The sequence below is a fragment of the Salmo salar genome, chromosome ssa13 (genome assembly GCF_905237065.1).
Source record: "Salmo salar chromosome ssa13, Ssal_v3.1, whole genome shotgun sequence".
In the NCBI taxonomy this organism is placed as follows: domain Eukaryota; kingdom Metazoa; phylum Chordata; class Actinopteri; order Salmoniformes; family Salmonidae; genus Salmo; species Salmo salar.
The window spans coordinates 17556889-17570420 of record NC_059454.1 but is presented as its reverse complement, the minus strand read 5'-3'; the positions used below and the strand labels follow the sequence as shown (position 1 = coordinate 17570420).

Sequence of the window (13532 nt, the reverse complement as noted above, 5' to 3'; positions counted from 1 at the left end):
CTACACAGCACTGTACCACCTGTGAACCAGCTGCACAACACTACACAGCACTGTACCACCTGTGAACCTGCTGCACAACACTACACAGCACTGTACCACCTGTGAACCAGCTGCACAACACTACACAGAACTGTACCACCTGTGAACCAGCTGCACAACACTACACAGAACTGTACCACCTGTGCATAAAGGTCAAGACCAGGAAGGAGGCAGATTGTAAATGGCATAGTCTCTAAGGTTGAGTGTAAGCCTTGAAGGCTTCGTTACAAGAACAACATGGATGAACGGTCTCAATCAATTCACTAGGGAATCTGAGATTGTGTGCTTTTCCTTTGCAGAATCTTGCTAAAGTAAAGTAGGGCTTAAATACATCCCTATACAAACAATCTGCCATTAACGGTAGGCCTATTCCAGCGTTTGATCATCTGGACCTTACTGTGCTACAGATTTTCTGGCCATCCACCACATTGAAAGTGATGTGTGCATGAGTTCACATGCAACTGGAAATATTGTCTGATGTGTCCGATAACCATGAGGCTGTGGTGGCATGATCAGAGCTGTTTTGCAGTCACACCCCATGAGACACAATAACAGAAAAGTAACCTAGGCTAAAAACCTAGGGTATGAAAACACATTAGGCCTAACTCAGTACAGCAGTGGAGGCTGCTGAGGGGAGGATGGCTCATACCATTCCACCAATTCCGCTCCAGCCATTACCACGAACCAGTCCTCCCCAATTAAGGTGCCACCAACCTCCTGTGGCATAGAGGTATAGACTAGCCTATACCAACTGAAAGGAAAGCCTTTAACATCAGTAATTTAGACTACCATATTGAAGTTCACTTTTCTTTATTATGAAACCTCTCTCTCTCTAAATTCAAGACGATCTGAGGTGTTAGAGGTCGGTCATGACGTTTGTACCACGTGCCTGTCTCTATGCTGACTACGTGCGTCGTATTTCCCTCTCCACACGCCTCCAGAAGCTGTGAGAGCCATTCGAAATAAACAAGAACGACGGGGGCCATTGTGTCACTAGCCCAAGTGGCCAGTATCACGTTTATCACCATTCGAGGAAGAGAGGGGTACCACCCTACCTAAGTTGGCATCAACAAAGCCCCACATCTCACGTTATTTATTTATTTTGTTACATATGCTTACGTTTATTTCTGACTTTTTTCCACAATCTGAACTCCACCTCTATCAAATAAGGTAAGGTTTCTGTGAATGTATTCTTAAAAACGAGTTTTCACCTTTTCAAAGTTGTGCGAGCGTTACCTTTATGGTGCTAATGTTAGCCAGCTGCATGTCGCTCGCATAAAATGGCGACAGCAAGGGGCGAGTAGTTTTTGGAGGCTTGTCTCTTCCCCTGTTCTGAATTGGTTACAATATTACAAAGATGTATGTAGCCAGCCTATTAACTTATCGCTCACTCCGCAATTCAGTGGAAGAACAACACGCGCCAGTTTTGTTACAATGTATCAATTAATTTTCCTGACTGTCTTCATTGACGAGATGTAATTTACAGGCTTTCCTCTTAAAATCACTCTCCCAATCTTAATGAATCACAGTTTTATCAGTTAACTAATGTAGTTAGTTATCATAACAACTTGCTTTACGTTGACGCACTCTAGGCGTTACGGGTTATGTAGAATATGATATTATTGTAATCAGTCCATCATATTGCATCCTCGTGCACGATTTTGAGGAAGATGGGCTATGAAAGTTTAACTTTAAGATATATAATGTCATAAAATCGTTTGACCGTGGCAGTTTAGTACGCTGTTATGCAATTTGTAATCTACAATTATTGGAGAATAAGACTAAATATACTATGTTTTTCCCATTCTAGATATGACAGAAATTGCCTGCTTAGTTATAAAATGTATTTGGATGATAAAACCTTTCAGAATATAGTTTTCACTATTCTGTATCTTCATATTTACATTCATATCTCGACTAATGCACTGTGTATGCCTGATAGCCTAGGCTATATGAATATATGCACGCAGCAGCAGTAGCTGTTTAGGTAACTCCCACCACATGTCAACATTGCCATGCTCTCTGTGCATGATAGATATTAGTTCAAAGCTGTTCCCAAAAGGCTCATTTGTGTCTGATGTCCACATGATAAAACAGCCATAGAGCCCCAACTCTAATCCAGCTATCTATTCATCACCCCTACCATACCAGTTGCAGTACATTGTTGTGGAGAAAAAGGTAGACTAGTCATTTATGATTTGAAGGGGGGGGGGGGTTCAGTGTTTCAGATGTGATAAATTAAATTATTTATTAATGCTTTGTTGGTGCATGTGCATTTAGTCAGCAACTGTGTTTTGTGGTGAATTGATTGCCTGAGGTCATGGTGGTGTGCCTATCTCCCTGATCGCGCGCACACACACACACACACACACACACACTCCCTTTCTCTCTTTGTGGCACAGTCTGCCAGGCCTGGTGTTGGCACAATGGCTTGATTGTATATGGACAGTAATTCAATATAGCATAGGCTACATTAGAATGATTCTAATAACTGACTCTGTTACCATCAGATTTGAAAAGTGTCCCCAATGGCTCCATTGGCATTGTTGTTGTGGGATGTAGGCCATACAGAATAATTTAGCTGATGCATGCATGTGGTAGTTTAAACAAACCCTTATTTGTTTATAAATAAAAACATACAACTATTTGCCTGTATTTCATCAACATGTCTGGCAAGGGTAGCAGTTAAACATTTTCTTGCCCATCCTCGTTTTTCAAATTAAACTTGGACTATTTTCTGTGTTGGCCTGCGTTCGTTTACCCACTGTTCAACTTTTATTCTCCACAAAACCCCACTAAGGCTGTCTGCTGTAAGACCCCTTTTTCTATAGGAGGAGAGGATTGGAAGTGAGAGGAGAAAGGAGAGGAAGAGGGCGTGTGTGGCTGTGTCCAGAGCCAGCAGGTTTAGGTCAACAGTAACCGGCAGAGCACTGCCTGGCTAACAGCCTGTGATGTCAGCCATTTTAGGTTGGCCAGCACAGAGCATGGTGGTGCTCCGCCATTTTTCTCTCCCTACCCTCTTAACAATCCAGCTTTAAAGCCTGCACTGCCAGTGGCCACAGCAACGCAGGCTTTCGCAACCTTTTTGCAGCCATTTGCGCTCCCTGACTTGAACACAGCCCAATTGGGATTCAGCAGCAGCTGAACTGTGACAATGTGTAGAGACAGTGTCATTAGGGTTTTGTTTCTGTTGCCAAAAGTGAAGAACAAATGATACAGCCAGAATGAAGGGAAACCTCAGAGACAAACATATGCAAGCCTCTGCTGTGGTGCCAGAGGAGGAAAAGGAGAAGGAGGTGGTGATGGAAGGATTACTACCACATACTCCTGGTTTAGAGGGAGCTGAGGAGGGATGTAGAAGGGTAACTGTAGTGGTAGTACGGTGGGAGTATGGATATTTTAAAGGGGTAGAGAGTCTCAGGGAAACAACAAAGACAACTTGCCTCAGTGCTCCCAGCTTGTCTCTCAGTAACGGTGGGCAGTGACCCAGGCGTCTGTCTGTACAGAGTGTGAGCAGGAAAGGAAAGGACGCCATTCGCCCCAGCCAATAGCGTGCGCTGGCGAGGGCGACCACACCTAGAAGACATGCACACCGCGTGAGTGAGGCACTGAAATAGGAGCAGGGCACGGACTCTCCAGTCACCACTCACAGGAGTGTGTGGAAAAAACAAGCCCACTAGAGCCAGGACCTGGATGGCATTTGAGGTGTGTTTGTTTGTGTGTGTGTGAGCTTGTGGGTGGATGCACGAGTGAGTGAAATGAGGAGAGTGGGAGGGAACTGGGGTGGGGGGGGGGCAGTTGCCATGGGGACAGTAACATACCAGTGGCCCTGCCGACCTGTCTCTTGGCCGAACTTATTCAGAAAGGGAGTGGGTCAGAGAGAAAGAGGAGGGGACAGAAAAAGGGGGAGAGGAAGAAGGGGGAGGGGTGAGGAGGCAAGCAAACATGGGAAGGCTAGGGGAGAGTCTCTCTCTCTCACAGAGAGGACAGACAGATGGACACTGTCACGTGGATAGACAGGCATACAGCAGAGATGAGGGACAGGAGCCATAGTCAGGGATGTCATGCTGGCTGGGATGGCGTACGCACCCGGCCGGCTACACTTCCAGACTATTTGGAGCGTTAGTCTCTAGTGTGTGGGGGCGAATATTGGCCTATACACTGAGAGTATAGAAGCAAGCCCACCCGTCGCTCTATCATACCCTGGACATGTGAGTTTGAGCACTCTACCTCTGACAGATTATTTGAGTGTCAGGACAATGACCACATTCTGTCTGTGTGGGTCACAGCGAGTAGTGTCTGCCTGTGTCGTGTGGGAAAATGGCCGCCCTACTGCCTCGGTAAACAAGCCTCACGCACAGGCATGCAGACAAGCACACACTCACACTCCCCCGTGCTCACACATACCCCGCATGCTCACACACAGGCACACTGATGTGCGCACGCACCCACACTGACACACAATCAAGCTTCATGGTAAGTCTCGCTGTGCTCATGGAAAAAACATTTCTGACCCATATTTTAGTTTTCAGCGGCTCTCCCGTATTAAGTCAACAGGGCTTGTCTGAGATCCGCTGAGATTGAGAGGAGAGGTTCACCAGTGTTGTACTCATACGTGTATCTACTCAATTCTTTGTTCATGTAATCTCGGTGAAATGTTCCTCTCGGAAAATACTCAATGCAAAAACTGCTTAACAAAAGTCCACCTGGAGAATGAGCTCTCCTCCCAGCTGTGTGTTGTTGTGTGAAGCTACAGTAGTCAGTCAGTCAGGGGTTAACTTAACGGTGGTGCTCCAAGGTGTTAATGGGGGGTTCACACACAGTTTGTGATCTTGTGTCTTTCAACTGCTCGTTGTAGCCAGTCAGGGGGGCTAGCGTGTGGTACTCGGCACAAAGGCAAACACGCACATATCATGCACATTCAGAAAAACACATGTGCAGACACACACTGCAGCCCAGCTCTCAGGTTGTGTCCACTGGCTGAAGAGCTTGCGGCGGAACATTCCAGTCTTCGCAGTCGACCAGGGAGGAGGGGGAGGAGAAATGACTTGATGTGATTGTAGTGCGAAGAGAGGCAGAGGGAGCAAGAGAGCGGGGGTTGGGTGGATGGGGGGTGGTATTGGGGCAGAAAATTCCTGGCTGAAACACCTAACTGCTTCCTCCGAGACCGTTAACACCCCCCCTTGCTTCTCCACTCTCACCCCAACCCTCCTGCCCATCCCCCACCAACCTCATTCCCCCCTCTCCCCATCAGGCCCACGTGATGGATGGCAGGGCCTGCCCACCCCCCATAAGCCTTTGTGTTGGTCATGTGACTTGGCCGCCTTGGCAAAGCTGTGCCCCCTGATGCAGAACTGAATGGCAGGGGAGAGGGAGTGGTGGGTCGCAGAGAGAGGGAGAGGGGGGCAGAATAGCCAAAACGGAGGGCAGTTACTCCCTCTGGGGGGGGGGGGAATCACGTTCCCCCCACAGTGGCAAAGGCCTGCTCTGCCTGTTAACCACTCGTACACCAGACACCAGTGTAGAGGAAAAGTATGATGCTTTGGAGAAGACCGGAAAGTATTTTCAATCAGGGTAGCAATTTTACTTTTAACACAAAGTTTGAGGCATAAAACACAAGATATTGCTGTTGGTGAATATGTTACGGAAGGGACTGCTCATTGGCTGCGTAATATAGAAGATTCACAGTAGCAACAAAAGATGAAACGTTGTTTTCAGATTGGCATTATCATCTTCAGTGATTGTGTATTTCCAACACATGACCCACTCTCTTTATTGAACAAGACTCCCCCATTGATAGAATCGATACAGAAGCGCTGATTAGTAAGTTAGGTCAAGCTTTTTCTCCATAACTCCATTTAAACAGCATGTCCTATTCGCAAAACATCCGCCACCTCAGTCCTCCAAAAGCGACTGCACCTTTAAGAGATTTGAAACTCAACACCCCTACACCATTTAGTCCGTAGCTCAGAGGCTCACTGGAACTTTGGTCGGCAGTTTGGGTCCAGTCAGTTGGGACTAGAAAATAACATGTTGCTCTTCGGCGCCATCAGGAGGGAAACACAACAGGTCTTAGACCAGTGTGTAGGGCCGACTTCATCTGACTATGGTTTCTGCTCCACCCTGTGTGTGTGTGGATGCAGGGAACTTGGATTAGAGGGTAAGATGAAGCTGACCTAATTTGCACAGTGGACATGTCTGCCATGTGGCAGAGGTGAGAGACAGAGGTGTGTAAGCTCCTTATAAGGTAGGGGGATTCATTGTGTTCATGGAAGAGGCTTTGGGTTGAAGGACTGGTAGTGTGTGTGGTGCCGTTGGGAGTAATTGCCTTAGAGCTGTCCTCCAGTATTTCACCAATGCATCTTGGGAGGGAGGAAGTGAGGGGAAGGAAGGGAGAAGTCGCACACCTAACAGGAAGCTACGCCATTTTGTTGTTGTTGGGGGGGTAGTTATAACATAGGAAAAGTTTGGATAGTGTAGAGATTGAATCTGTGTGTGTGCCATTCGCACGCCTAATACGAATCCCACCTTTCCCCCAAATGAAGGCTACCAAAATCCTGTGGAGTGAATGTCCCGCTACAGATTTGAAAATATTCACAAATGTTTTCTTTGGTGGTGTGAATTGTTTGGCCAGCCTATGAGTGTGGATCTGTCATGCGCTGTGCTGCGTCTGTCCAGAGTGGGTTGTGTTCCCTCTGAGGGTGTACTGTGTATGAAGCTGGGGAAGTTAGAGGCGTGGAGGAGAGAGGGGGTGGCCTGGGATAGCTCTCTTTAAAAAAACCTTTTTTACAGAAGAGTGAGAGACCAGGAGGGGAGCAGAGAGAAACACCCAATATTGGCCAATAAAACACAGCCTTGAGTTACTTGGCTTGTGAGTTGAGTTTTTAAAGGAGCAGACTGTATTTATTGACAAAGAAACAACACTGAAAATGATAGAACATTGTACCACAATTCAAGACCTCTTTAAACCACATATTTCATATCAGAGCATGTTGGCCTTTCCTTTGTCTGTATCAAATGAATTTCATTACGTAGTGTAATATGCTTCTGGGACTCGGTATAAAAATGATTGACCTCTTCCAGTATGTGTATAGTATACAGTATAGTTTCATAATGATGACTTGAAGCTTAATTGTGTTTTTTTTTCTCTGTCCATCTTGTTTTCAGTGCAAACACACGGAGACGTGAGCAAACCCAACTCATGGTCATGTTCCCCCACGCTCCCCTCCCAATGGTTGGTCCATAGTCAGGGCCCCAACTGAACCACAAACTGACTGCTGTACTCCTTGGCCGGCTACCACAACCCCCCCCCACCCCCCCCACCCCCCCTCCTTCCCCACACTATCCGCTCCAACCATGGCCAGCAAAAGGAAATCCACCATACCCTGTATGATCCCCCATAAGACCATGCACCTCCGGGAGGAGCTGGAGCAGGACTCGTGCCTGTCAGACCCTCTCTCCCTCCTCCGACAGGCCCGGGAACAGGGCTACCCCTCTATGGGTGCGAGCGGTAACGGGCAGAGCCCCCGGGAGCGATCCCCAGGAAAATCCTCCAGGCCTGAGGGGGGCAATGATGTCAAAGATGGGTGTGGCACCTACACGTGCAGGCCGTGTAACTTTGAGACCCAGGACCTAAACCTGTTCCTGGACCACGTCTACAGTGGCCACCCGGACTTCAGAGCTGACCCCAGCTTCCAGTGCGTGGACTGTGGGGTGTCAGCGGCCAAATTTGAGGGCTTGGCCCTGCACAACGCCCAGGTCCACCCCAGCACATTGTGCACCACCCTGCAGCTGAGGAGGAGGGACAGGAGGGTGGTGGTGGAGCAGAGTCTGGTGACAGGGTCAGAGACCGGGAGGGACACAGAGATCACCATCACCAAGACCCCCATCATGAGGATGATGAAAGGGAAGTCAGAGTCAAAGAGGTTTGTAGTGTCCCATTCCTCTCCTGATGAACCATCCCCAGACCCCCTCCCCATCTCGAAGTCCAAGGAGATGGAGAGAAAAGAGACCCCCACAGTGACGGTTACCCACGTCCCTACCATAGTGCACAACGGGACAGCCACCAAGGTCACGCTCCCCTCTGCTATCCAGATAGTGAATGGCTCGGGGGCTCTGCCCATGCTCAAGACTGCCATCACACAGGTACTTAGTGCATTTGATCTTTTCTGTGTTTCACGTCTTGGTCAGTCCATTACTGCAAATTACAATTGGTGCTCAATTAACTTCATTGAATTACATTGCCAGAATGTGTACAAGTTTCCTCAGGGAGTTGAAGGCAGTTCATATCAGACTGTGGACAATAATGTTTTTTTTTTTTCTCTTCTATTCTCTGAACCAGGTGGTGTCAGTGGTCCAGAACAGGAACGTCTACCATCAGACAGCTCCCATCACAGTGTCCGCTGCCCTCTCCTCCTCCACCTCCTCCTCATCCACCTCCTCCAAGAACATGCCCAAGGTACAAACATTGATTTACTTCCTGTCATTTTACCAGGAGGCCTGCAGCTCTTAACATTTTGTGTCTGGTGATTGACTTGTCAGTCCAGCTTTATGAAGATGTGCTAGGCAGTTCAAGTGTAATTACAGTATATGTACACATTATTACATGGTTTTACCATGGAAATACATGGGTTTCAGTGCCTTTTGAGCTGTCAGTGTAAATCTTCTCCTAGTTTATATGAAATAGTTACATGAAGTATATATTCTACCTTCTGTTGTGCAGGTGATGATCCCTCTGAGCAGCATCCCAACCTACAGCGCCTCTATGGACTCTTCCTCCTTCCTCAAGACGTCCTTCAGTAAGTTCCCCTATCCCACCAAGGCAGAGCTCTGCTACCTCACCGTGGTCACCAAGTTCCCAGAGGAGCAGATCAACATCTGGTTCACCGCCCAGAGACTCAAGCAGGGCATCAGCTGGTCTCCAGAGGAGATAGAGGAGGCCAGGAAGAAGATGTTCAACACCATCATACAAACAGCTCCTCCTAGCACCCAGTACCAGCCATTGAGCCAGACACACCACAGTCCAGCCCAGCACACCATCAGGGTCCTGCCTGCCTCTCTGGGGCCAACAGGGATCCCTCACATCCTCCAGGGCTCTCTGGTGGGTCAGGGTGGGGTGATTGTCACCCAGCCCATGATGGCCAACAGCATCCAGGTCACCAGTGCCCCCATGGCCCTGGCGGTCACACCCAAGCACCAGGCTGCAGCCCGCCCTATGATGCAGGCCCGGCCTGCTGCCGCCCTAGTGGCCGATAAGGGGATCAGCATGGTGGTGGAGAGCAGTAGTATTGGGAACAACATCATCATCAGTAGCCGTAATAGTGGAGGGAGTATCAGTAGTAGTAGAAATGGTGCAGGGAGTACTAGTAATGGTGGAGGGAGTACTAGTAGTAGCCGTAGTAGTTACAATAGCAGTAGTTTCAGCAGCCATGCTAGTGTTATTAACCTTAGCTTTGGCAACAACAGGGGAAACAGCATTTATAGCAATGGAAAAGTCATCAACGCCAATGGTAAAATCAACCATGCTATTGCTAATCTCAGTGGGAAAAGCAACAGCAATGCTATCAGCATGGTTAAAAGCAGCAGCACTGACAGTAGGTGCAAAAGCAACAGCAGTACTATTGCTAAAATGATAAGTGAAAGTCAAGTAACCGCTGATATTAAAAGCACCATGGACAACAAACCCAACAGCAGCAAAGATACTAACAGCAGCAGCTTGAGCAACAAGAAAACAATCACCACAACCAGTGGCCCCACAGCCACAACTACCCCTACTGCCACCACCACCAGTAACCCCACCACCACCAGTAACCCCACCACCACCAGTAATCCTACCACCATCAAAACAGAGGCGGCATCTTCCCCCTCCACCAAACCTTCCTCCTCATCTTCTCCGGCGCAGAGCGGGAGCACTGACGCCAGTGGAACCCCCAGCTCCAGAACGCTCCCCAACACCTTCCTGGACCCCGGCTTCTACAAGAGCAAGAAGACCGTGGAGCAACTGAGTGCGCTCAAAGAGAGCTTCACCAACAACCAGTTCCCCAACCAGGAAGAGGTGGACCGTCTCATCTCCTTCACCGGCCTGACCGTACGCGAGGTCCGTAAGTGGTTCAGTGACCGCCGCTACCACTTCCGCAACCTCAAGGGGGGGCGTTCGAGCACGGGCGGTCAGGGGGGTGCTAGCGCAACGACCACACCTGGGTCGGCTAGCGCAACGACCACACCCGGGACGCCCCGTGGTAACAGTGCTACCCCCATGGACCTCTCGGACACTGCCACTCCCAGTGAGAACACTAAAACCTCCCAGCAGGGGTTGGCAGCCCTCAGCCCCCCTCCCTCACAGACACCCACCTCCCCCACCACCCCGTCCAGACGGCCACCCAGACCCCCCTCCCCGGACTTCACAGCCATCCGCTACAAAGAGAGGGACCCTCAGCAGGTGAGTGGTGGTGTGACTGTGATGATTGACTTTGCACACAGCTTCATTTTTTTCCCCCATAAGATGATACAATTTTTTATTATAGGTGAAGTATCCCATTAGTGTGTATTTACTGCCAATCAAATTGCTCACTGGGACATGAGAAACCTATGCTTGTCTACCCCACTAGGTGAGGGCGCTGGAGGCCAGCTTCAGCCAGGACCCTGACCCCCCTGGAGAGGAGGTGGACCGCCTCCGGGCCGAGACCAAAATGACCCGTAGAGAGATCCACGGCTGGTTCGCTGAACGCAGGAAGAGAGTCGCTGCTGAGAAGAAGAAAGAGGAGTTGGAGAGGGCGGAGCAAGCAGATGAGATGGAGGCAGGGGGAGGGGGGGAGGGAGGTAAGAGTAAGGATGATGTCAGGGTGAAGAAAGAGGAGGATGGTTCAGGCTCCGAGCTGAAGGTGAACCCAATTAAGATCAACCTGAAGATGCTCAAAGTGACTGAGTCAGATGGCAAACTGGAGTCTGAGGGCGGGCAGGCAGATAGCCCCACCATGCCTACCCTGTCTCCCTCCCCAGACCCAACATCAACCCCCACCCTTACCCCTGCTCCATCCACAATTCCAAGTCTAACCCCAAAGCCATCTCCATCACCTAAACCCTCCCCCTCTACAACCCCAAAACCAGCAGCACCATCTTCCACCCCTGCCCTCAAGCCCTCTGCGTCCCCCAAACCCTCCCCTATCCGGGGCAAGAAGACGTTAGAGCAGCTCCACCTCCTGAAGCAGGTCTTTGTCCGGACCCAGTGGCCCAGCGCAGCCCAGTATGACGAGCTGATCTCTTCGACAGGGCTGCCCAGGCCTGAGGTAGTGCGTTGGTTCGGGGACTGTCGCTACGTGCAGAAGAACGGCCAGCTGAAGTGGCTGGAGGCCTACCAGACCATGGTACTGAAGGAGGACTTCCAGAGGGGAGACACTCAGATGCTCAAGGCCCATCTGGAGGCCCACGGGAGTCTGGAGGAAGAACAGGTAGGACTCTAAATTGCCTGGGATAGTTTTTATTTTAATCTTCATATTCTTAAGTGCACGAGCTGCTCATAGGAGCACGATTCTGTTTCTGTAGCTTGAGGCACAAGTACACCCCCTGGACAGGACGCTAGTCTATCGCAGGACCTTGCCCCCAATTTATCTCCTTAATGCTGCATGCCAAGCAGACTCCTCAGGTCCCGTTTTTAGTCTTTGGGATGACTCAGCCGAGGATCCAACTTCCAAACTCAGGGCGGATACTATAACCACAAGGCCCCACCAAGAAATGATCATCATTAAATGACATGGTATTTGTGCACCTGGATGTAAAGTGTGTCTATCCTATCATGTTGCCTGTGTGTCTAAATGTTGAGTAGCAGAATGCCTGTCAATAGTGATTAGTAAGACTGTCCTCTGCAGGTGTTGGAGCTGGCCCAGGCTAGTGGGCTGACCGAAGAGCTGGTACGACGCTGGTTCTCTACCCAGGCTCCTATACTTCTGCATGGGAAGGACAGGGGTGTTGCAGCCACAGAGGAGACACCCGTGGCAGGGGGAATAACACCCAACCCAGCACCCATGGAGGAAGGATCGTCAAAGCCGGTTCAAGAGGAGAAGATGGAACAGTTGGTGTGTGGAGGAGCGAAAGATGAGAGGAGCGTGGACACCAAGGCTGTGAATCCTGAAAAAGGTAGTTATTTTTTCTCTCCACCGATTTGATGTTTAGTCTTTCTTGGTATATGTATTTAGAATGTTGGCACATGACACTGTCATAAAGTAGCACTACATACAATGTTTATTTATTGTATTTCTTTTTGTTTCTGTCACAGGAACAGACTGAGCTGTCTAGGGCAGGGTTTCCCAAACCCCCCGGTGCACGGTTTTGGTTTTGCCCTAGCACTACACAGCTGATTCAAATAATCAAAGCTTGATGAGTTGTTTCCATCAGCTGTGTAGCGCTAGGGCAAAAACCGAGCTTGGGAGACCCTGGTCTAGGGGTGGCCCAGAGAGACAATGCAGGTGGTCTTTGCGAGTGCATGACAGCAGATGTGATTGTAACTGGATCACTAGAAATGGACCCTGAACTCCCCCCTACCCACACAACCACCCCTTTTACTGGGGATGGACACTGAACCCCCCCTTCCCACACAACCACCCCTTTTACTGGGGATGGACACCGAACCCCCCCCCCCTTCCCACACAACCACCCCTTTTACTGGGGATGGACACCGAACCCCCCCCCTTCCCACACAACCACCCCTTTTACTGGAGATGGACACTGAACCCCCCCCCTTCCCACACAACCACCCCTTTTACTGGGGATGGACACTGAACCCCACACAACCACCCCTTTTACTGGGGATGGACACTGAACCCCACACAACCACCCCTTTTACTGGGGATGGACACTGAACCCCCAACTCAACGCTATGCTGAAGATGGCCACCACCTCCTGTCTGCTTTCCATTTTTCCTACACCCCCACATCCTGTAATCTGCCATTTTCTCCTTCAAAAGAACAAGTTCCAGTTAAGTGCAGGATTTGCTGAGGAAGGGGGGGGGGGTGTTTCTCTCCCCATCCTCTCTTGTGAATGGAGGGAGAGGGGGAGAGGTGTGGTTGGGATTTTGACTCCAGCAGACGTGAAAGGAGGGTGTGGGGTGTTAAAAAAAACCTTGACTGGACAGATATTGACCAATCCAATCCTCCAGTGGGAGGGGAAGAGACTGACTGTATCCAAGAGGTTTTTGGGGTAACAGGTTTTTTTAATAAAGGAGACTTGAGGTGAATATTAATGTGTCCTTGTTTTAACATCAAGTGCTTCTGTTCTGTATGTCATGGACGTCTATCTTTTCATGGATCTTTTTCTTAAAGTGTAACATCTTGACTGACTGTAAAAGAAGTTCCAACATACTTAGGCCTGTTGTATACTTTTTACAGATATTTGCAGAATAAACAATGTAACAAATTGGTTTCCTGTCACTTATTTTCAAAGTCAATGTTTCAGTGTGGATCATTGAGTAATTAACACTTCAAACCTTCTCAGTAAAGTGT

General features: G+C 49.3%; 1 protein-coding gene across 2 annotated transcripts; it reads left to right on the top strand.

Annotated features, from left to right (window-relative positions):
• Positions 1–930: 930 nt before the first annotated feature.
• zhx3b (zinc fingers and homeoboxes 3b) lies at positions 931–13446 on the top strand. 2 transcript variants are annotated; one of them, XM_014134668.2, is made up of 7 exons: positions 931–1209; positions 7207–8184; positions 8381–8497; positions 8762–10477; positions 10647–11486; positions 11904–12171; positions 12311–13446. In XM_014134668.2, the coding sequence occupies exons 2-7, from the start codon at positions 7396–7398 to the stop codon at positions 12319–12321; spliced, it is 3741 nt and encodes a 1246-aa protein (XP_013990143.1). In that variant the 5' UTR covers positions 931–1209; positions 7207–7395; the 3' UTR covers positions 12322–13446. The 2 variants fall into 2 exon arrangements, with proteins under 2 accessions (XP_013990143.1, XP_013990144.1); XM_014134669.2 differs by lacking the exon at positions 931–1209 and adding an exon at positions 6023–6199.
• The last annotated feature ends 86 nt before the right edge of the window (positions 13447–13532 follow it).

Coding starts and splice junctions, on each gene's coding strand:
- zhx3b (XM_014134668.2), top strand. CDS start 7,396: ATGGCCAGCAAAAGGAAATCCACCATACCCTGTATGATCCCCCATAAG. Junction 8,185..8,380: donor TCAAGACTGCCATCACACAG/GTACTTAGTGCA, acceptor TCTCTGAACCAG/GTGGTGTCAGTGGTCCAGAA. Junction 11,487..11,903: donor GGAGTCTGGAGGAAGAACAG/GTAGGACTCTAA, acceptor TGTCCTCTGCAG/GTGTTGGAGCTGGCCCAGGC.